Source organism: Vanessa cardui, chromosome Z (genome assembly GCF_905220365.1).
Source record: "Vanessa cardui chromosome Z, ilVanCard2.1, whole genome shotgun sequence".
In the NCBI taxonomy this organism is placed as follows: Eukaryota; Metazoa; Arthropoda; class Insecta; order Lepidoptera; family Nymphalidae; genus Vanessa; species Vanessa cardui.
In genome coordinates this window covers 10,536,836-10,560,909 of record NC_061154.1, presented here as the reverse complement: position 1 = coordinate 10,560,909, position 24,074 = coordinate 10,536,836, and the positions used below count along the sequence as shown (strand labels likewise).

Here is a 24,074-nt window from a genome sequence, read left to right as displayed (position 1 = left end):
ATTTTGCGAAATTCATTTGAATATTTCCCAGAATGTTGAATAAAATAATATACGTATATCTATTATCAAGTATGTTTTAAATAATTTTCACTTGTAAAATTCAGTTCTTTTTTTATTTTATTAACTAGGTACTTAAAATGTATATAGAGTTAGAGATATACCTACAAATGAATCTTTCCGAGTGCTTTATCAACCTGTCTGGAAACCAACAAAACCTTCATTGAAATGATCCTAATTTCAAAGAAAATAGTTTTCTAGAAATTATTTTTCTGATGCATGTTACAGTTCAGAAAAATCTTGGAATCAGATTTGCAATATTTTATATGTGATCTAACGACTAGAATAAAAACAAACTTATATTCTTAAATATATGTTATTAGTAAATAAATTAATATAGGAGGTAATTAGCAAAATCGTGTATTGTAAATGCTAAAAATTAAAAAAAAAATCACCGCATAGCATTGCGTTAATGAGTAGACCCGTCGAACACACTGGACATTGTTTTTAACACGAAATATTTAAAAAAAAAATGTTTTAATTCCAACTTGCAGTAAATTAGGAAATTTTCAGTTCTGAAAGTATGTCGCAGTTGTTGGCACCGGCATGTGTGTCAGGTCAACTGGGCTTGGCGTCACCCGAATTATTTTTATTGACATGATTTTCTTTTAAGCTGTCTCATCCCGATGTATATGAATACTTTTAACATAGTTTTGTTTTAAAATGTTTTTAATAAACTCGTCGAAAACACAATGCATAACATAACTACATTTCACGTAGAGACAACAATTTCGCCCAATGCATTACAGTACGATGAAAGAATTTTGTACATATTATTGTTACTATGTTCTATTTCTTGATAAAAAATATTTTAAACACGAAACATACATATATTTAAATATTATAACATTATCTACGTATTTATATTACATAACACGCATCGCTCATTACTATGATGTAGTTTTTTTTGGCAGACGGTGCTTAGAATAGTAATGATAAACACCTAACCTAAAGAATTAAGTTCCCGCTAATGCTCGAGACGCTTAAATATCACAATCACGTAGTTTATGTAATGTACCGTCGAAAAATTAGAGTCGACCACATTTTATTCTGCGGGTTCCTAATTTTTCAAAATTTATGACGTATGATCATTTTACAAAATCGCTCTAAGTATACAGGTGACAAGCACCTTAGTCTGCAAACATTATTGTCGATATCAAATATTGTTTAAGATACACTTCTGAAATTTTAAATTAAATTATAAAGAAAATCATGTTCTACACTAACATTGACAATGTTAAGTACATTGTTAAGGTTAATTTTAAGTAGAAATCAATTACTTGACAAGTGAACTATTTATAGAATCTGTTGTAGTCCGTATAAAGATGGAATTATGAATTATAATTTTAACAAAGTATATTGGTAAAGTGAAAAAGTGTTACTTGTTTTACTGAAATGTCAGGCCCTCTAAGCGACAACTTATAAACTTATTATTATATCAAAATACATGTTTGTTGATTAAATTATTACATATAATAATAATTTATCCTAATCGTTTTCGTTAGTTTACAGTTAAGTTTGAATTAATATAAACTAACGGTCCTTAGAAATCTCCGGTGACATAAGCACTGCGGTAGGGCTTTGTACATGTATCGCATACTCAAAAGATATTCAAGATGATGTTATATATCAAAGTAATATTGCTGTGTCACAAATTTCATTCTTCTATATCTAATACAAGATTCGAGACGAGCAAGTTGCCGTGCATTGGTAAGTGGTGACCTCCACTCATAGACATTGACACTGTAGTCTGTAAGCAACGTAAACAACAAATTCCTTTCAATGGCAATGCGTTAGCAATCTGGTAACTAAAAAGTTTAATCCCTTTAAATCAGTACTTGGCTCGTTTCAACGGTTATACAATATTTCGGTTTTTAGGACGCAGCCGCCTAGGATACGACAAAGAAAATAATAGGTAACCTAAGCAAAATATTAATACCAGCCTGTATAATATAGATTGGCTTTGATTCTAAAGTACCTAAATGGAATCGGTCGGCTTGCTAACGATTTTAATTTCCACTTTAATTTATCGAGTATTATATAAAGTAGTACTTGTAAGTCAATACGAATTGTAATTGATAAGAATGCAAATTTTCATGTCAATTATATCTCCCAACAAAAAAGTGTTACTTTTTCGTTACTTTTTTGTTTGCTCCCAATTTCTTAAAACATTAATATACAAATTATCTTGGTTGTATCAGATAGTTTTCGCAATAGACTACATAACTAAATACCTATTTAAATTAACACCTTATTTACGACTCTGAAAATTTGATATAAAATTAAATATTTTGACAACCAAAATTTAATAGTCGTGTTTTTTATTTGGAATTATTCTTCTAAGCGCGGTTTCTCAACGACAATTTTCAATTACGATCATTTTTTTTCCATACAAACGCACTGCGCTAGTACAAGGTATTACGTACTTGTGGACGATATAAGCGATAGCTACTCTGCCGCGTAACTGGGTCACTGGGTCACAGACGAGGCCCGCTGATAGTAAAGACCGGTCGTTTCCCAAAGTATATTTGTTTCTAAAGAGCATGTATTTATCTTATATGATACATCCACAATAATATCATAAGTATATTTCCACAAGGTACTAAATTAATAATTAAAACGTTTATAGAAAAGTTTAGCTCTGATCTATACGAAACGGATGCATCGGCCTTGCTCTACAAAAATAATAACAATTAGACTTAACAAAACAAGAATCGATACCCGATAAGGACTGTATCGAATCATCTAGCTATTTTGTTGAAGGTAAATTGATTGTAGTCAAATATGCGAACGCAATTAACAACTAGCGTTCGCATTAATCTATTCTATTCTTTATGTTGAAAGAACTAAAAAGTATTCCGACTTTTTTTTATCTGATACTTGTGTCTCCAGATTAATGTTTGTCATGGTTTAAGATGTTACTTAAGAAATATATATACTTTGGTCGCGTGTTATGTAAACACAAAATTGAGTAATTCCTCACATACTTAAACAGTAATTTCGAAGTTATCGAGATACACGCGCAAAGTCAATCTGCGCATCTGATTCTAAAGTTGTGACGACATCCGATGATTAAGTAGTAAACTATTACGAAATTGTTTCGAACACAGACGACTCCGTTCGTGTTAAATTAGTAATGCAAACTGTATTTTCATAGGCGAGAGTTGACGCTTTGCATATAAACCTAGTGCGCAATTCTCTCGTGAAATATTGTTCTATATTGCGATAATATTAGTAGCGAGTTCAAATATTACTATACTTTTGAGCAACAATCTCAATTTGTAACAAGCGTTAAGCCTTTCAGTTTTGAATTTTCTTTAACGCAACTATATGTATGTGACCAGTTATGTTAAATTCCGAAATAAAAAATGTTTTTTTTTTTTATATTAATAAGTTTCAACAGGAGTTATAATCTATGTTTTAATGGGTGATATAGAAGAGTGGAACTGATATTTATTGATATTTATAAAAGACAACGAATATATTCTACTAATATGTATAAGAAATAATATAGAAAGTCAGGTTTAATGTATACATGCAACTATCAAAAAGGTTTAAAATATATTTTAACACTGTGTGTGTGTTGTATTTTGGCTTCAATGATAGAAAAGTTCAAAATAGAGCTTTTAGTCATAGTTTCGATTTTCGATTCTCATATATATTTTTGTGTTATTGTTTATAACGCAAAAAAAACGTACCTTATACTCAAAAATAATTTATATAAATGTATTTGTAGTATCAAAAAACACCATTAAACTGTTATAGCCAGGGCCGAGTTATCCATTAGTCAGAGTAGGCGAAATATGGGAGATAAGATTTTAAACTAAGTAAAAAAGATTATTATGAAAACCATTGTTTTAGAATAAAAATATATATTTTAGGAAGGTAGAAATTGGTAGAAAGGCTATCATTGCCTCGAATCCATGACTTGTAATACCTTCTCGAGAGTTTATACCGCGAAAATATTCGGTTCATTACTAGCCTTTTGTGAACAATAATTATTTATCCTGTACATACTATTGGGGTAAAAGTAAAAAGATTAATTTCTTTATAATTATTAAAAGAAAAGAAAAAATACACAAATTGTTGAAGTTGTACGCAATTTTTACTCGTTGACTAAAAATAAAACTGTTCTAAATATTTTAACAAAGTTTTTTGATGCACGTCATTTACAATAACGTGAACGAAAAAACGTGAAGGGGTAAGAATTTTTAATATCGAAATAAATCACGTTATTTCACTAAGTAATTCCCGTTAAAATGTTTTCTTGTTATTATTATTTACTACTATATCTATATATATAATGTAACATATATTTTATAGTTAAGGTCTTTATCTATTAAATTTGGTGAGCAGGATCGTTTTATTGGATAGACACCCAATAAGGAAGGAATTTTGAAATTTCTACCCCTAAGGGGTTGAAATAGGTGTTGACAAATTTTATGGAAGTTCGTCATTTTTTAAATACACACCAATGTGGTATAGAGAAAGGTTTTAAAGTAACGTCATACTTTAAGTTAATCTGCGCGAGCAAAGCCACGTTTAACTGCTGGTATATTATATACTTATGGAATAGCTCTATAATATATAGTATATAAAAATTATACGGGCCATTTCTATGCACTGACTCTCGAGTATAATAAAACGTTAAGACAGCATTCGGAATGGGAGTGGAGTTGCTACAATTGTTTATATATTGCATGTGGTTTTTTTTATTAATGCATTTATTCGGATCGTTTTCATAACAAGCTAAAATGATTACGTTAACTATACAAATCTATTGTAATATTGTAAATGCAAGTTACTCTGTCTGTCTGTTAATCTGTCACGGCCTAACCAATGAACCGATTTGATGAAAAAAAGTAAGGACGTTGACTATTTTCATGCCAGATGCCCAAGCCCTAAAACGAGACCAAAGCGCAGACATAAAAACTGTTCTGACTGCACTTGCAATTCGTTTTTTTGATAATATATATTGGTTTATCGTTACAAATTTATATTAATTTATAGCTTCAAGACGGAGATAGGATATATAGTATGCTTATTAGTTGATACAGCTTTAAATGCCGCCGTAGTGGAAGAGATGACTGTCAGTCGCCGAAAGGACAGAAGAGGGAGTATGGTCGTTCCTAAAACTAAAGGACAAAAGCCAGCTAAACTATATTTGAGCGACACAATTGGTCTAGACTGAATAATCAGTGACACTTATTGCGGATTTGAAAAGAATTGCCGTTTTGAACGTTTAAGAAGCTGTCCCATAGTTGAGCTTTTAGTAAATCGCTTGAAATGCAAATCTAAGCTTTGTTAATCTTTATTCCTTCTTCGATTGGAATATAAGCCTTTAGTATACTGAAGGTTATAAAATTAACGTAAAATAAAAAAATAAAATAAAAATGTTTTTAGAAATATAACGAGGTTTTCGAAATAACGCAAACGTATAAGCAATATTAATCAGTTGTACAAGTAAAAAGATGTATGGTAAATTTTTATCAGATTAAGAAGTAGCACGGGATAAAATCGGTAGATTATTTTTTAAATCGGTAGAGTTTTAGTATAGAGTTATATAATATGGATACATAAATATACCTATACATAATTTATTACTTTACTTTCTTAAGTTTTTATTATAGTTTTTGACTTTTTATATGTTTCATAGTAGGATGCCTATAGGCCCAGATTACAAGACGTATGAGACCAAAACTAAACATATATTACAATAATTTATTTAACAAAAAAATATACCATAAAAATATTTACAGAAGCATCAGCGATAGTATATATTTATCTTCGTTTGTGTATTATGGATCTATTTTATACATTCAATTTACATTTTTCCATGTATTTTAAATACAATTTAACTCTATAGCGTTCCAATAAAAAGGTATCTTTTGTTTATATAACAACTGCAAGCTACCGTGAAATAATCGCGCTGAAATAAAAAAAAAAACAATATTCTGAGAAATATGTCAGTTAAAATAGAACGAAATCGTTCTTTGTTCTTTATAAATCGATTTTCAAATGGTATGGATATGATGTGCTAGTTTCAGTAGGCTGCTTACCATTTTACCAAAGAATAGTCGTTCCCAGAACGTACTTATTGTATCAGGATTTTTTTTATTTATTGAAGTTATGTGCATAGAAGACAGAATCTCTTTATCGTTATTACTTTGACGCTTATTTTTAATCAGATTTAACATTACATCTTAATTTCAATCATTTCTTGGTAATTTAATTAAATTCGCCACCCCCACAATTAACGTCATATTTCCTTAACATATTTATCTGATTCGATATACTTATTTTAAATACTGTGTAACTCTCCTCGATTCAGTATAGTCGGAGTATTTTTTTTTTATTTACCTAATACAGTAACTCGCTTATTTAAAACTGTAATTCTTTGCTAAAATGCTAAGATTTATTTGGATAAATATTTTTGTGTTACAGATTAGTTGCTATCTTTAACTCCATAATTCGAACCTATCATTCACGCCTCGCATCTGGTTGGTAGCGGCGACTGCAAATGTCAATCAATCTTGCACAATACTGTTATTCAGCTGATTTATTTTTTATTCTTATTACTGCCTTCGTCTGGGTGAAATATTTACAAAATAGTTTATAAAATAAAAATTAGTAAATTTGTCCATTGCAGCCATTTCCGTTAGACGACTTTGCAGACGATGAACCTTCTTATTAGAAGTACCGCCTAAGTAACACTACCATCTATATCCTATTAATGTTATATAATAAATAATAGATATATAATAATCATAGATATATATCTACTAATCGACAGCCGATCGGGGTTCCTATCAAGCCATATGATACATTAAAATATTTCATCAAATGTAGAAATATTGTATACTTTTCTAAAAGATTTACAAAGTAAATTTATTACAGTTGAAATTCAATCATTTATTAAAAACAAAGTTGCACGAAATGGTTTCATTTCGCCATTAAAATCTAATTATAGGTCTTTGACGATCCTAAATTGTAGTTTTCATACAATAATCACTAGCCTCAGCAATCCGTTCCGTGAAGTACGCCATATGTATATTTTACACAGATGTACTGTTTACAGCGTTATAGTATCGTATTTTGCTTCGATAGTTAATTTTTAATTAAATTAAATAATAATAATAAACTTGTATAAAACATCAAATTATATACGAAAACGCCAAATTGTATAGTTTTAAAGACATTTTTAGGTAAATCGTAATATTATCATCATAATTGTGTATGTAGATAATTTTTTCGAGATTTTTATGCAATGTATTTACATTAATATGTATTATTATTAGAGATGCAAGAAATTCACGACTATTCAAATTATTTATTCGTTGGTAGAGCATCAAAGCTATCTTTAATGAAAACCAAAGTAAATAACAACCCGAGATATTATACAGTAATGTAAGACATTTTTTTCTGGTTTGGATTCATTAAAATATTTTAAAACATGCAAGTGGGTCATTTTTAATAATATAATGAAAAAATTTAAATATTCGCCGAGGATGTCTTGGCAATAACATTACTTGATACTTACTGAACAACAAGTTGTATAACTGATGCCAACATTATGTATTATATAAATCCTTATGTGTATATCAAAATCAACTTTTATATTAACAATTTCTCTCTTTATCCAATTTGATAAAAATGTGCATCACTCAATAATAGAATTGAGTTCAGATCACAAGTAAACAAACTATAGTCTAAAAGAGCTTTTAATAGTTTCCAGTCGCGGCTTCGCCCGCGTATTTGGGATGCAGATTTTAAAGATAACAAATAACATATATGATGTCACAGACTATAATCTCTTTCAGTGCCAAATTTCATTCAAAACCATTCAGCCGTTCTGACGTGATTAAGTAACATTCATCCATCCAATCTTTCGCATTTATAATGTTAAGATTTATAAGCGTGAATTTTAACTAGATAATTTCCTTTATACACTTAACGTCACAATGTAGAGATCATTGACTACATACGTTTTTTTTTTATTTATATTATAATTATCGCAGATAAATATATACATATTAATTTGTTCAAACCGTAACAGAAGAAGAAAATTAAGGTGAATATATTAACTCATTAATAATTAATTAATATATAATTAAGTAGTAACTTATGGAAATAAACGTTGCGAGCGCCATCTAGTTTTTAAACAATGCAAAGCTTTTGACTTTTTATATATTATTTAACTTGTTAGATTCTTAATAGAACCAAGACTCGTGTGTTCTATTCATGATTTAACAATTATGGCAACTATTTGTAACTCTTCAATGAAATGATGTTTTATAAGGACAATATATTATTCACATCAGGCCAATTGCTTCATTCCATTTAATGATCTTGGTATCGTAGCTCTACTGCACTATAGAACGCAAGCAGTGAACGTGCCCTACTGACACCGAACGAAATCAAGAAGATCGCCGAGCTCCCATCGGAATACAAAGTGACATCAACCACTGAATAAATAGCTATGGAATTGTCGTGTCCATTCATCGTCGATTCATATAAATATACGTTCTATTAATTATTACGACACGTATGGTGACTCGTAAGTCACTGACTATTCGTCTAAAAAACTTTAAAACGTAATCTCATACAACCCATTCCATTGTTGGATCGCGCGAAACGCCAATGCGACGTTGCCACACCGTGCGACCGAGTGTACGGGCAGGTAGCCTCTAGTCTACACAATGCATACAATGTAATTATTATACAACCAGCACTTGTCTGTTTTGAATATAAGTATTTATAAAATATATCCTATGGCCTCATGTCTCAAAACTAGTTTTACTGTGTACAGTAAATCTAAATAGAGTCTAATACGAATTAAATCACATTTTATAAATAATATTATAAAGACAAACATTGAGTATCAAATACCTTTCTTTAAATACATTTGTTTTATTTAAGATATTAATTTATAGTATTATTTATATTTGTATCCGGCACAAGTTAAAATTATCTGTTAAGGCATACATATTATAGTTATACGTGACTAATATGTAATTAGTAGAGTGATATCTTACATACCATTTGTGGGATCCATGTAGGAAATTTTTATCTCCATCGCTATATTTTCAGGTTTTGAGTCTGCGGAACTCATCTCGTATTCCGCAGACCCATCTAACACAATATCACTCTTCGCCTGATTCGTAGAAGCGGCCAGACCCTGCGCAACACTCATTTTCGGAGACTCTTCGTGCATCATTTACGGACGGTTGAGCGAAACAACTAAATTTAGCTGTCCGCAGGAATTGTTAATTATCATCTACTTTGCTTAAGAAAATATTTTATCTCAAATTTTGTACTTAAATATCAATAATTCCTTATAAAACACTAAATGTAGGTCTCTAGGCCACTTCACTTACACTTTGATATTCCGACATAACTCGGGTTCAATAGAGCTCCCATACTCATGACTGACATTGAAATATGTCGGTAAAGGGCAGTGAGAAATTAACCCAATTTAGAAAAGTGTGTCATGGCCTATTTTAGAAAAATAAAGCAACTAAATATTTTTCTATCAAATTATGTTTTTTAAGCGTATTACAAACGTCAAAATACTAATTAAAAAGTAAAAGTATATAAGAGTACTTCAATGTCTATAATTCAAATAACTGTTAGTTGCTTAAAAAAATAATGTAAATAGTGCAAAATGAATACATTTGCTTATGAATACGTTGAGTTGTGTAATAAATGACCGTTTCTATTGCACAATCCTTTCACAAGGGCTTCGAATGTAGGTCAATCTGTTTGACTGCGATTACAAAGTTTTGGCATAATGTGAGTTAACTTATGATTGAAAAAAAATATCTGCAAAATGTTATATACAATATAACGCAATATTCAAAATTATTAAAGATTTTACATAAACTTTATAAAGTATTATTTTTAAAACACATCAAACTGACTACAACATCCGGTTGCAGTCAGCGCCATCTACCATGTCGATAAAGAACAACGTTAAGATATAATTTTCGTCATATTTTACTACGTTGTTACGATAAAACAGATGTCACTACTTATTACATACAGTCGTATATCGTTATTAGCACAGACGCTATATTATTTCGCGATTATATCATCTCGCAACAAAATTTTAGAAAATGGCCTTTTATAATATTTTCTACAATGTGGAAAATATTACATGAGTCAAGAAAATATATGTAAATACGTAGAAACTTTATCTATAATTAGCGTTATATTGTATGAAAAATTATAGTACGAATTATTAAATTAAAATGAAAAGCATTATGTACTTAACACTAATTGCTAAAACATTGACTGAAGTTTTAGAACCTAAGTTACTAATATTATTTGACTTCAATTACAATTCCGTATATGACTAACCTATAATATAAATTATAGTTTGTTAAAAACGCCTAACACATTAGTATAACATAAAAAGCAATAGTTTGCTTTTTATGTTATACTTCTAGTGGTTACATGCAATACTTCCTTTTTTTTAATAATAATTGATATGATCATGATATGATATAACATGATATGATTTTATGACATATAAATACACCAATGTTTATAATAAAATATATATATCTTTTTATTTAAACGTGTTTAACGTTTGAACAGTTGAAAATTGAAATATTAACAGCTCTATCTCTTGTAAAATTATAAAAAGGTTCATCAGATTCATAGCCACGATATTGTTAACACACTAAATCGATACCCTTTTCGGATTTGGCATTAGTAAAATGAATGTTACGTCGACGATATTATTTCAATTGTGATGCAGGAAAGTTATACTACCTCAGACCTGTAGCTTTGAATTTGTAAAAATTGCATTGCGTGTTTTAAAATAATGTTCAAAATCAAAGTAATTTGTTTCCGTATCCGGCTTTGGTGAGGAAAACTAAATATAATTCGCGCTGGCGTGCGTTTGTTTTCTCTCAAATCATATTGTATAAATACCTTTACTAGAACTTTAAATTCAGTACGTCAATTTAAGTAATTACTTTTTATGACTTCGAAGATTATAATATGCGGTAATAGGTTTTAATAACTCTATATTATAGTTGTTGTGAGGATGTTATCATCAATTAACAATGAACAGGCAATGAATAAGCAAAGAAAAATAAAATAAAACACTACAGATTTGTGTAAAAAATTATAATTGAATCATAATTAGAAACAGATTTTTCAAATAAATTGCAATGAGAACATGTGTCGTATTATTTATGCAGTAAAGAATCTTAAGGTATAGGTACAACTTCTAACATACAAAAACCACAGGACCACAGACTATAGAAAAAATACCAAACACATGTAACATTTAACTGCTTTAATCATTTATTGTAAAGGATATAAAATTGTATCTCAACTGTTAAGGCACTTTTTCTTAATGGTTTAAAAAAGCTCTCAAAACAATTAAAACATATGGTATAAGGTATCGAATCAGTATTACGATAGTCAGTCAGCCTTTCATCAAACAAACTCTCAAAAATGTAAATGTGACGATTTAAGCGTTGCTCTGCTTAGCTTCTGTGAGGATTTCTCGGGAAATGATGAGTCTTTGAATTTGCGATGTTCCCTCGTAGATCTGGTAAATTTTCGCGTCACGCATGAGTTTCTCCACGGGATAGTCGCTATTGAAACCGTTACCACCGAATACTTGTACGGCATCTGAGGCGGCTTTGTTAGCGATTTCGGAAGCGTAGCATTTAGCTACAGACGCCATCACGGTGTTCTTCTGGCCTGTGAATTGAACATGGTTTAATTAAATATTATATTCAATCACACAGAAGAAAGTATTTGTGAAATTGGAAATTACATATCTTCCAGTGGTTTTCTTGCTTGAGTTAAGTATATTTTTGTAATACGATCTATTAATATAATTAAGTAAGAAGACAGAAACTGGTATAAAAGCACTCTTAAGAAGGATTGGTGTCAGAAATTAAGCAGTTAAAGTCGGTCATTTTTTTTAAAAAATCCCGTAGTAACAACGCTTTAAACAGATATGATAAAGTTAAATATATTACAGTGACTCTATAAGTAGGCGAAGTAAAGAATGCTTGTTACAATACCGTGATCGACCATCCAGGCAGCCTTCTGCCAGGCGAGACGTGCTGTTTCTACACCGACGGCCATGTCTGCCAACATGAACGCTACGGCTTGGTGGTGGGCGATGGGAACGCCGAATGTTTTACGCTCCAGTGAATATTTAGTAGCTTCGTACAACGCCCGCTGAGCGAGACCTGTGGCACCAGCCGCCACCTGTAAAAAAGGGAATTAAAATTTCTTATAATAATATCAAGATAATTAGAATAATATCTCAACAAATATGCTGTCATTTAAGACATTTTTTAAGTTGCAATTGTATTTAAAATATATATGTAAATTTACAGGGGGACGGGTCTTGTCGAAAGCGCCCATGGCTATCTTGAATCCAGCGCCTTCTCCGATCAGCACATTCTCTTTGGGAATGCGTACATCTTCGAATGTAATTCCACGTGTGTCAGAGGCGCGTTGTCCCATGTTCAATTCCTAGAAAAAAAAAAAAAAAAAAATAACAATTAACTCATCAAATTTCAAACATTCTTTTCTTAAAATGATTACTACATTTAACAACATTTATTTATAAATTATTGCACTGATATTTCTCGATTTACCTTACGACCAGGGGTCACGCCCGCCCACTCTCTCTCCACGATGAACCCGGTGAAGGCTTTGCTGGCCGGGCACTTGGGGTCCGGATTCGTCCTCGCCAGTACGAAGTACCTTCACGAACGAAATTAAAAATTATAATACCTCTTATGTTCTTAATGTAACTGTATATAATTTAAATATATTCGTAGTTTTTAAGTATGAGCTGGATTGCTTTTAAAATCCAAAACCATGAAACCAACAGCAACAACAAAAATTATATCAATTTTTAGTATTATTACTAATAAATCATCGCAATTTATGAAGGATGACTTTGCTTTAAGCGATATGATAGCTTCGTCTACTCACCAGTTGGCAACACCACCGTTGGTGATCCACATCTTCTGTCCGTTGAGGATCCATTCGTCGCCCTTCTTTTCAGCCCTCGTCTTAATACCAGCTACGTCCGACCCAGCACCGGGTTCGGTGACACCGTATGCCTGGAGAGGGACATTTCACATGAATAATTGTACTTAGAAAATACTATGCGACACTGAACTATATATTCAAAGCGACATTTATTAAATAATTAAACATCAGTTTTAATAATAATACGATGAAGGCTAATGTGGTACTAAAGTACAAATAAATAATAGATTACATACGACTAGAAATGACTCAAATCGAACATCTGTAACTACGATATTAATAACTATTCAAACTACGAATTACCAAAATTGTGATTGAGTCATCTTTCACATAACCTTTTCCAATTAACGACGTGTATTTAAGTGACGGGTTGACATAGACTGCCCAAGTGCTCCAGTTTAAATACCTGACCTATATATGACAACACACTGCTTATATATGACTACATTATATAACCGCCCATCAGGCTAACGTCGACACTATGTCAATGATATTATTTGAGCACAAATGCTGGATTTTCTGTTCATATTAGACTGGTTTGCTCTTTAGTCACTTTCTACGACACCAAACAATCAAAAAGCAAATTATTCATGTATTAATCTTAAGATAAATAATCAGAAGTTTTTATATATTTATTTGCTCTATATATTTATTTGAGGATAGAATGATGTATCTTTTCCAATTAGACTAGTCTCTTCGAAGCACATTGCCTAACACTTAGTTAATTATTTATATTACTTATACCTGTTTATATTTATAATGTATTGAAATTTGAAGTGATTTGTTTTAGAACGAAACTAATTCAAATAACCTCCTGTTTTAAGTATAAAAGTGTTAAAATATAATCTAAATGAAGTCAAACTCACAGCAACCAGTGGTTCCTCGATCAATCTACCGAGATATTTCTTCTGCTGCTCCTTATTCCCGGCCAATATAACGGGCGTTTGCTGAAATATTGCATGATAAAATTTAATTTTGTACTTATATTTTCACTATAAATGATAGATGCTTGCTATGTACCATTAATGTGACTTGTGTAATTTTATTAAATATGTTTGTATGTAATATAAATAATATCAAAGAAATTGTGCGTAAATAGTAGCCAAATTTGTGTTTATTGCACAGAGTGATAGTATGTGTGTGCATTTCAAATGACAAATCCCGTTATTTATTTGAAACGTGTCCGTGTGTGGTGCCTGATATTTGTGCATATTATATCATATTATTCAAGTTAATAAATGTATTGTTACGATTGACTATTTTGATCTTTCCTGTAGTGCTATATTATAAGAACTCACTTCGTATTTCACTTGTTAAATATTGAAAATATACTTTTACTAAAAACGTTTTTTTGATGAGTTTCCTTTAGTTTAGATTATTATAATCAATCTCGAATTAACTTTCTTGGTCTTATAAAATAGTACTACAGGAAATAATGTCAGAATTGCCCTCGCTGGTTAAATAACGTATAATACGACACAACTTAGATGTAGCATCGGCAAAATTCGTAACACCGATCACATCCGAATTAAGTACGCCATCATCAATATTTATTCCTTGAATATGATCTTTACACAAACGTTACAACGTTTTATATCATATGACCTAATATATTCGTTAATTTGACACGTCGATTTGCTTTCTCGGGTTCAACTGAAGCGAGAATCCATAGCAACGAATAGCGTCGAATAGGGAGCTATTTCTATTGGTTGTGTAAATCCAGTAATCGGTTTACCAAATTTTGCCGATGCTACATCTAATTTGTGTCGTACTATAATTAATGATATAAAAATCATCACCGGTTATATAGCCCTTGTCATGGAGCGTAATCGAAAATTGTAATTGAAAACGTGTAATTACAGGGAAATAAACGCGAGGTAATTTTCATATCAGTATAATTCGCGCCCATGACCTACTTCGCTTCGTATCTAATTTGCATATCAATCCAGTTCTTTGCGCTATCATGACGTCTGTTTACGGAAAATTATTAGTTTAGAAAAATTACCTGTTGCAATCGATGCGGTGGGTAAACAGTTTTATATTCAGCAAATTCGATTACAAATCCCACGATTAAACCCGATGACCAGTGCTATGACTTTTTTTTCTATGAACTTGAGTGTATAACTCTGCTGCTTAAGGATAGCCTTTATTATGAGAAGCGATTTGGATTTTTTTTTGTTAGTAAAAATAATAATTAAGATGGAATTATGAAAATATTGGACACAGTTTTCTTCAAAATTATCTAAAAATAAAAACGTTTAGAGATATTCGATTGAATGAATCTACATCCAATATAATTTTAATATAGTTAGTTAAACAGCGATTACAATTCGAATTGATTATTTTAATTTAAATTGTTTTAATAAACTTATAAAATTAAGTTAACATTAGAAGTAATAAGAATAATTAAAACATTTAAATTAAATTGTGTAAAACATGATAAAGGAAGCATTCATTAAACTCGCTTTTGATAAAACATTAACAGCGCCCAAAGGAAAATCGATCGTATTTCGATTGCTTAAAGCCGCTCCGAGTTACATTGAAACGAAATAAGTAAGTATTAGAGTTGTTTTAAAAAACAATCGAAAAATAATCGAAAACGGAAATGTAAAGAATGAAAAATGCGAACATTGGACACACCACACATTAGCACAGCACACTGCAACAGTTCTGCTAAGCGGTATATGCAGTAAGGTATTTTAAAAGGCATTATCTCTAAAGATAACTAATTTAGTTGTTTATTTCACATCTAAGGGGAAAACTATATTGACAGAACGCGTAACGTTTAACAACAAACGACTCACGCCTAGACCACTAGCTTCCATTGCTGTCATGATACCAGTACAGCCGTAGGCCAGCTCTTCTGCTACCATACACCCGTCAAAGATCCCCATATTCAAACCACCTGTGAAATTGATGAGACGTGCCGATATACAGTTACAGGTGATTGACAAAAGCGCTTACAAATGCAAAACGCACGTACACAATTAATGAGTACCAATCAATTTTTATAATGAATTGATTTATGGCACTTCATACAAAGCTTTTCCTTTCTGTATTGGTAAGCTTTCGTATCGCAACCTTCCGAAATGCTCTTTTTTAGGTTGATGTATATCAAATATCCGAGTCAGTATAATATGAAATGTATTTTGAGCTAATCTGATACTCTACTAATATAATTTATGAAAAACCTTGAAACGAATAATAATATTAATAATTGTAACTGAAAAAATAAATGCTGACTCTATACAATAATATTGTCCATGACTGCAACGATAACTAAAATAGTATCAATAGTTTTTGGTTGACAACAATAAATATATAATTCAAGATCCATTTGGTAATGTGCCATTTTTATGAAGTCAGTCTAACTATTCCGTGATTTCCCCTTTTCTTCCCCTGGATGGCAACCCTTCTAGCGATGTCAGTTATCTTCGCGTGTCTATGATTCGAGCATAGCTTTTCCATATCATGATGAACGATCTGACCAAATTATAACAACGGTTGAAAAAAACCCTTCTTCCCAAACACCTCGGATATTTTGTTAAATTTCTATTAAAGACCAAATCTATGATTTTTCCATATACAAGAACTAGTGTCCGGCTGAAGGTCGATTTGTGGCAGCAGACAAAGATATAATAGCCATAAAAAATATAGTTTAAGGCTGGCTGTTTGGATTATGAAAAAAAATAAAAAAATTTTTTTTGGCCAAATGCGATTGTTCAGTCGGACAGTAGTAATTACACGTTGCTCCATATTAATAAATAAATATATAATAAACACTCGTGAATAACAAAACACACTTACAACCTTACAGTAAATTTGTAATGTTAAAATATGTGCCAAAAACGTTCCCATAAAGCAGTACCCCTAATACCTATTATAAATCATTTTGTAAAACCATTAACAGCAAAATATTTAAGTTTTTCAGTCGCAGTAAATTATAGCTAGTGTCAAATTAAAAGTAAAAACAATGCTATAATCCTATTTCTATTTAATTATATTTTATAATGCGTGTGAATTGAAAACAAATATATATGTGTAAGTCTCTACATTTCTGAAGAGTTTCTTTGGGAATAGAATTATTTCATGGCCGAGATGACGCTAGTCATACATGATCAAGGGGCGGAACGGGCGATACATAATTAAGTTTTTTTTTTAACGAGTCGATAAATATATTAGACAAACATAATATGCTGTAATGGCCGTATCTCATACATTTACGTCACAGCGCCAACGAGACAAAGCATACTAAATTAACATTATTGAATTCAAAATATGTATCTCATAAATATTATTACGTATATGACACAAGTAAAAAATGAGTTAATACATACATATAAGTACTGATATACTACATAACAATAAATAGATGCTATCGTAAATAGACGTATTGTAATTAGCTGTAACATCCACGACACAACAGATAGCTGTTCAAACATGAATATTAATTTGAACGCGACTTTTTGTCAATTAAATTGAGGTTGATGATTTTGATGATGATTTTTAAAAAGGACAACTTCATAATGCCTTAACATTGCGTGGGTGCGACAGATTATAAAACTGCGTGTGTGTGCGTAAGATATGAATGTCAACTGTTGCATGTTACCCGCATTTAATATAAATCACTAACGAATTTATTTATTCAGCATTAAAATTATTATACAACAGATTAAACAAAAAACCTTAAGCCGTACTGTTAAAAAGTTTTTTTTTTTTTTTGTATAATTAAGTAGCCGTTTTACAGACTTACTCCTAGGCCAGTGCCGCCAATGGCTGTCCCAATACCAGTACATCCAAAGGAAAATTCTTCACCAATAATGCACTCCTCCAAAACTCCAAAGTTTCCCATGCCCCCTGAAAATTATCCTTTTCTTCTAATTTTCAAGTTACACTTTATTCATTTAGAATTATTTTATATTTGTTTTATGATACGGTAAACCATTACCGAATGGGGGACTAACGATCCGTATCGTACTTCCGTAATCAAACCGAAAATTGAGTCGCGTTTTAAAATTTATTATACATTAATGATGGTGAAAAGAAATCCTTAAATTAAAAAAAACCGCATGCGTTCCAGAACTCTATCAAGACTATCATACAAAGCCGTAATGCTCACTCCGACGTCAGTGATATACATCGCTGCCATAATGCCGGAACAGCCAAAAGCTGTCTCTTCACAGATTAAACAACTCTCCATTACTCCTAAACCCATTCCTCCTGCGAAATCACAGTTAGTATTCGGAAGCACTTTTGCTCAACCAAGTCTAAGTTCTAAGTTTAATCATTCTAACCCTCTACGAAGAAATAAAAAGGCTAATTTCTAACTTCAGTATTTGCACTTTAAATCATATAAAATATACTTCAGAGGTTTTAAATGTAATTGTTATATAGTTTTAAATACTACAAATAACTACAACTAAAGGTTGCTGCAACTGTTGATCCTTCTACTGCAAAAAAATTACGTAACAGCGACTCTACGTAACTACTATATCATGTCCTAATGACATTAATAATTTTAACACAAAACAAATTTACTTCAGGATGCAAAGAGTTATTAGAGTGGTTTCGTAACGAACTTAGAGATTAAGGCATTATTATTTAAATAAGTTTACCGCAGTGCTCGGGAACGTGTCCGTTCATCAGACCGATTTCCCAGGCCTTCTTTATGATGGGCCACGGGTACTCGCCGGTTTTGTCGTACTGAGCGGCAACCGGCACGATCTCCTCCCTGGTGAATTTGCGAGCCAGTTCTTGAAGGGCTTTTTGTTCATCGTTTAGCTCTGAAATATCGGTTCAATAATGAGAAATCAGTATGTAAAAATATATATGAACTTACAATATGACTACTAAGTGTCTGCATATAAAACAGAGAGGACTGGGTGGCAAGCGCCCTGGTATGCTATGCAAGATACAAATAGTGGATGATATTTTTTTTCAAATTTCGCGTAATTACAGTTGGATCGAGGACCGACTCGAACGATATGTGTACGATACAATATAGGGTATGTAGTACGTAAGACAGGAGACTTTAGATCTAAACTGCCTATTTTTGGAGCCCTAAGCCATCCATTATACCGTTTACGTTTTATAAAGTAGCAAAGTAAGAAAAATTGACCAAGAAATTTACTAAATTATTATAAGTAGCATAAAACGTATCGCTAATTGATCTTTAATAGCATCTTATTAACGTTTTTAGGTTTATAGTTATAATGGCCTAGAAAAGGTTCTTGAAAATGTAAACTATTTAATCAATTGTATCACAGGGTCAGATTCATTATATTGGTATATTTACTTAAGAGTTTGTTTGATTCTTGTTTTTACAAAGAATTTAAGCAATTCTGTTTGCACTTAACATCCTAAGTCTTGGGTAAGGGTATTTATCAAGTTACGGCTTTTAGGCTTTAAAACTGATTGTACCGCGCGAAGCAGTTTGTGTTTATTTGATCTTTGATTATTTTTTTTTCTTTTTGTCAATAACCATAATTTACACACGAATGCCTCGATCGACAGTTAAGTTATTAATGTATCACATGTTTTACATAACCTAAATACAATAAGGTAAAGTTTAACAAATTCAATTTGTCATTGTGAATATTATAAATATCGATTTTTTTTTTTTAACTTTAAATATCTAGAACACTGTTTAGAATGAACTTCCTTAGTAAATATATAAAGAGATAAAATCTTAATTTAATAAATAAGTCGATTTCGTTATTTGTTATTTTTATTTTTCATTTTTAGAAGAGTTCGTTGTTAGAATGATGTTATATAATTTGAAGTCGTTTCGAAATGTAAATAATTATATACACCAGAATGATTTTGGAATTCGATTTTGCTTCATCAAAAATGGCTAATAAAATATGTGTTTTAAGGGATATTATAGATAAATAGAAAGTTGGTAGTGCTGGCTATATAAACTATTGCACAGTGAGCCATTTTTGTGTATGTTATAGGTGACGCGTGCTAATGCGTGCACGTATCTGAGGCTTAGCGGTGAGGGAAAACATTCATTACTCCTACTTTCTTTACCGTCTGCATAAAATTCTACTATGTGTATAAATATATGGTCACTATCTACTAACCTCCAGAACTTATTAAAAGAAGAGGAGTCCTTGGAGCAGTAGGAAATTTACGGAATTTTACTATTTTTGCGAATCATTTTTACATAATACAATAAATCATTTATTTTTGAATATCTAATCCTATGAATTGAATATCTATCCTGCACTTGATGGCGTTATATTTACATAAAAAAATCCTTAATTCTATGTTATTAAGACTACTTTTTAAGACAAATAATGTAGTTTAGAATCACATCACAAAATTTCACAATAATATATTAAATTGTGAAATACTAAAGTTCATCAAATAATACAGCTCATGGAGTTCCTTTTTTGATCTCAAAAATTCTGGACCATTATAGCCGTATCATTATCAGTGAATTCACCAATCAAAAAAAATTACGTAATATTTGTCGCGAGCCCCCTCTCCTACACGTAAGATTAGGTGAGGTTTGCCTCGACCCACTCCCCCCTAATCGCCTCACGTAATTATTAGATGTAGATGTCCCTTAGTGATGGATTGAGTATCTATATTATCAATCTACCATTCGCGTTTATAAAATTTAATCATTTTACGAAGTCGATTAGATAGCTAGTTAAAGATATTTAATATCCGAAGTAAACAATTTAAGAATTAAACCTAAATTTATGTTCGATAAACAGTAACATTTGATAAACAATTACATAATATGTGATACATTGTCTTAGCAAGGATGAATAGGAACAATTAAATACCAATTATAGCCATATTAAGATGTTATTATATTCTTTAAGAGGAAAACGTATTTGTAAATACAGTAACTTACCAAAGCAGATGCCAGTGGTAGGAATAGGTTTCGCTGATGACGCCACAGGCGTGGTCGACAACTTACGATAAATCGGGCGCGTGGCGCGTACAATCTGAAAAGACATGAACGAATAATTTTGGCGATTACTACGTCACAAAGTATTTATTATTTTTATACGACGATACTCTTGCAGGCGATGTCAAAGGATGTGCCAGAGATAATATTAATCCCATGTGTTGATTATAAAGCCAGTTTATTATTGTAATATTTACTAACACCCAACCGCAGCAAAAAAACAGTACAGGTTTTGCGTAGTGTGATTATTATTTATCAGCTTCACAATCGAAATAAAGATGAATAATTGTTTTTTTTTAGTACATCAAAAGGACAGTCTCCCTTGTAAAGTTTGAAATTCAAATATAGATTTATTTAATTATATCTATCTTTAGTTTTATGTAACTATGTACTGAAATAGAAGCTACTAGACATAATATAAATTAAAGGCAAATTGCTACTTAAAAACTCTCAAAAAATTATATACAAACAATTTATCAAACAATATTTATATTTTTCTACCTCTACGTTTATAATATAATTAACTATGATAACACATTAAAATATTATTTCATTAATTACTCATGACTTTGAAAGTAGACCTTCACACTTTACAATCTATGCATATCTTTTGTTAATAGGTACAAAGTTCTATAAAATATAATTAAATATGAGTTCACTGAACCATTCTACGCAACCATTCAATTATGTATTTCTAAAATAATTTCACATATATAAAAATTATTAATACTTGATACATGGTAATCACACACTTCATAATCACACAATTTAATATATATACAGAAAATCAACATATTTTATATTGATATCCTTTTCAACATTCAATTTTGTACGAACGCTTACTAGAGCCATCATCATTATCGTAATTATTCACTTGTATTTGGAGTCTATGTAGTGATTATCCATAACTGCCTCAACCATCATGAGCTTAAAAACCAGACCTATGAAATAAGTTTATTTCAATTTGAAGTCTAAGTATACGAGATAATTTTATTTTAAGCTAAATTTTTCACTTAAAATTTAATTTAACAAGCAGTTACTTCTACCGCTAGGTATTTTAAAGTTTAGTACAACCAATGAAGGTTCTAGAATGTATTATAAAGAACATGGTCAGCTCTGCAAAACAAAAAAGTCCTTGTATTTTATTACAGAATAATAATAAACCATTCTAAATACTCTAATGTATCAGGCAAAAATCTTTTATACACAAAAACGAACTTATATCATATGATAAATGACACTTAAAAAAATAATTATACCTCATAAATTAGAATTAAAGATAAGCACAGCATTTAAATTGTAAGGTTTTTGCATAATTTAAACAAAAAAATATGATATGTTGAAAAATACAAACACTTTTTACTTAAGCCATATTAATACTCTGCTGTAGCCCATTAGGATTATTTTGAAATATAACTTAACAATACTTATATTTTGTTAATAAGTAGTGACAAATTCTCGACAAGCCCATCGACATATTTGCTATAGCATAATATAAAATTAACATGTACATATCATTATTATATTTATGAACTGTAATAATATTTAACAAGTTACAATTTATTTACTTATATGATATGGGTATTTTAAATTGATAAATTGTTGTAATGCAATCTGAGATCAATATTTAATGTATGGTTTAAAAACAGAGTTACTTTCGTATTTTATATATCTGTCAACCAAAAAACTAAACTTTCATGGACAACCCACTGATTCAAATTGAACCAAGGTTGAACCCCAAAAGACAAAGGTTTATAAACAATACAATATAGGTATAACAAGTCACCCCATAAACAAAAGCAAATCTGCAAAAAAAATACCATTGGCATAGATATTGACATCTGTAAGTCTTTAGTATTTAAGTTTTTGATAAATTTAAACATTATTTACATAAACCATTATGGTTTATTAACCATGTAGTAATATTATATGTCATTTTGCACTGCATAACTGAACTAATACTTGGTAAAGTATGACTACATAGTGCATATTTATAGATCCTTATATGTATTGCATAGCAAAACCCATTAATATGTTTTTTTATAAAGCATTAAACTTAAATAGTTAAAATACATACAATTCAAATATATTCTTATAAGAAAAACATTCTCATAATTTTTATGTAACATCATTTGAAGAGAAAAGTATGTGTAACAGCAAGACAAAATTTGATTATTATTGAGCTTTAGATTTGTTTAATTTAAATTGGTAATAATAGGGTATATTCGCTAATTACATAAAAAATATGAGAAATTACAATACAAAACTACACGCAAAAGCAAAGTGTACTTTGGATAAACGGAACTTCAGCCAGTACTCAGTACGTTGAACTTTGGACTCGTCTATAATAGATATTTTTTTTAATTATAAATAATGCTAGTTATCTGGACGGAATATTAAAATCTTAACCATTATTAAGATAATTTGATAATCTTAAAGCTATTTGTAGTTGAAAATAATAATAACATTATATCTATGGAAAAGTTTACTCACTTGGCTTAGAGGATTCATAGTTCGAATTTCAGCCCTTTTTGTAAAAAGATGACGCCTGTTCTGGACTTTAGATTCGTTAATAAATTTATAATTTTAAAACGACCTTACTCAATCCACGTTGAATAATCATAAGAAAATTAAATGCTTCCAAGTGCAAAACAAACACTTGCTACGTGTTGAGCAGTGTAAGAAGTGTTCGTATTCGTTCGTGCTTCGTCTTTTAATATGCACAGATAAGATAGAGATAACATTTGTTAATAAGTTAACTGTATAAGGTGCGTTCATGTTAGTACAACAAAAGTGGCTTGAAACTGAAACTAGTATTGAAAGTTAATCTGATTTTTTTATAATTTATATTTCTGACTGCTTTCATATATTTTATGGTAACTTTTTTATTTGTTGAAAAGGTACACATGAATACATATTATGCTTGGTCATTGCATATTTAATTTCTATTGTAATACTTAAAATAAAAATAACATAAAAAACTATTAAACGAATTTGTAATAAAAAGCAAATTAAAGATAAAATGAAACTAACTATTAGGAAATTTCATTCC

The 24,074-nt window shown here is 30.5% G+C and overlaps 2 protein-coding genes across 4 annotated transcripts in view; both read right to left on the bottom strand.

The window, feature by feature from the left end:
* Window positions 1-9,485, bottom strand: part of LOC124543094 (nuclear hormone receptor FTZ-F1) — a 67,203-nt gene extending 57,718 nt beyond the window's left edge. Inside the window, exon 1 of the mRNA XM_047121133.1 lies at window positions 9,097-9,485. Within this exon, the coding sequence (XP_046977089.1) occupies window positions 9,097-9,274 (178 nt within the window). The 5' untranslated portion in view covers window positions 9,275-9,485. The remainder of the gene's footprint in view (window positions 1-9,096) is intronic.
* A 1,693-nt stretch (window positions 9,486-11,178) lies between these two features.
* On the bottom strand, window positions 11,179-23,764 carry LOC124542922 (probable medium-chain specific acyl-CoA dehydrogenase, mitochondrial). Of its 3 annotated transcripts, none has more exons than XM_047120862.1 (10): window positions 23,516-23,764; window positions 20,966-21,059; window positions 18,711-18,878; window positions 18,215-18,315; window positions 13,962-14,042; window positions 13,036-13,166; window positions 12,693-12,801; window positions 12,427-12,567; window positions 12,108-12,297; window positions 11,179-11,778 (listed from the first exon to the last, which is right to left on the bottom strand). In XM_047120862.1, exons 1-10 carry the CDS (start codon window positions 23,531-23,533, stop codon window positions 11,543-11,545), a joined length of 1,269 nt encoding a protein of 422 aa, XP_046976818.1. In that variant the 5' UTR covers window positions 23,534-23,764; the 3' UTR covers window positions 11,179-11,542. The 3 variants fall into 3 exon arrangements, with proteins under 3 accessions (XP_046976818.1, XP_046976816.1, XP_046976817.1); XM_047120860.1 differs by lacking the exon at window positions 18,215-18,315 and adding an exon at window positions 17,849-17,952 and having other exon boundaries at window positions 23,516-23,763; XM_047120861.1 differs by lacking the exon at window positions 18,215-18,315 and adding an exon at window positions 15,900-16,000 and having other exon boundaries at window positions 23,516-23,763.
* Between the last annotated feature and the right edge of the window lie 310 nt (window positions 23,765-24,074).

Coding starts and splice junctions, on each gene's coding strand:
- LOC124542922 (XM_047120860.1), bottom strand. Junction 18,879..20,965: donor TACCACTGGCATCTGCTTTG/GTAAGTTACTGT, acceptor CCGATATTTCAG/AGCTAAACGATGAACAAAAA. Junction 11,779..12,107: donor TGCCTGGATGGTCGATCACG/GTATTGTAACAA, acceptor TTCAATTCACAG/GCCAGAAGAACACCGTGATG.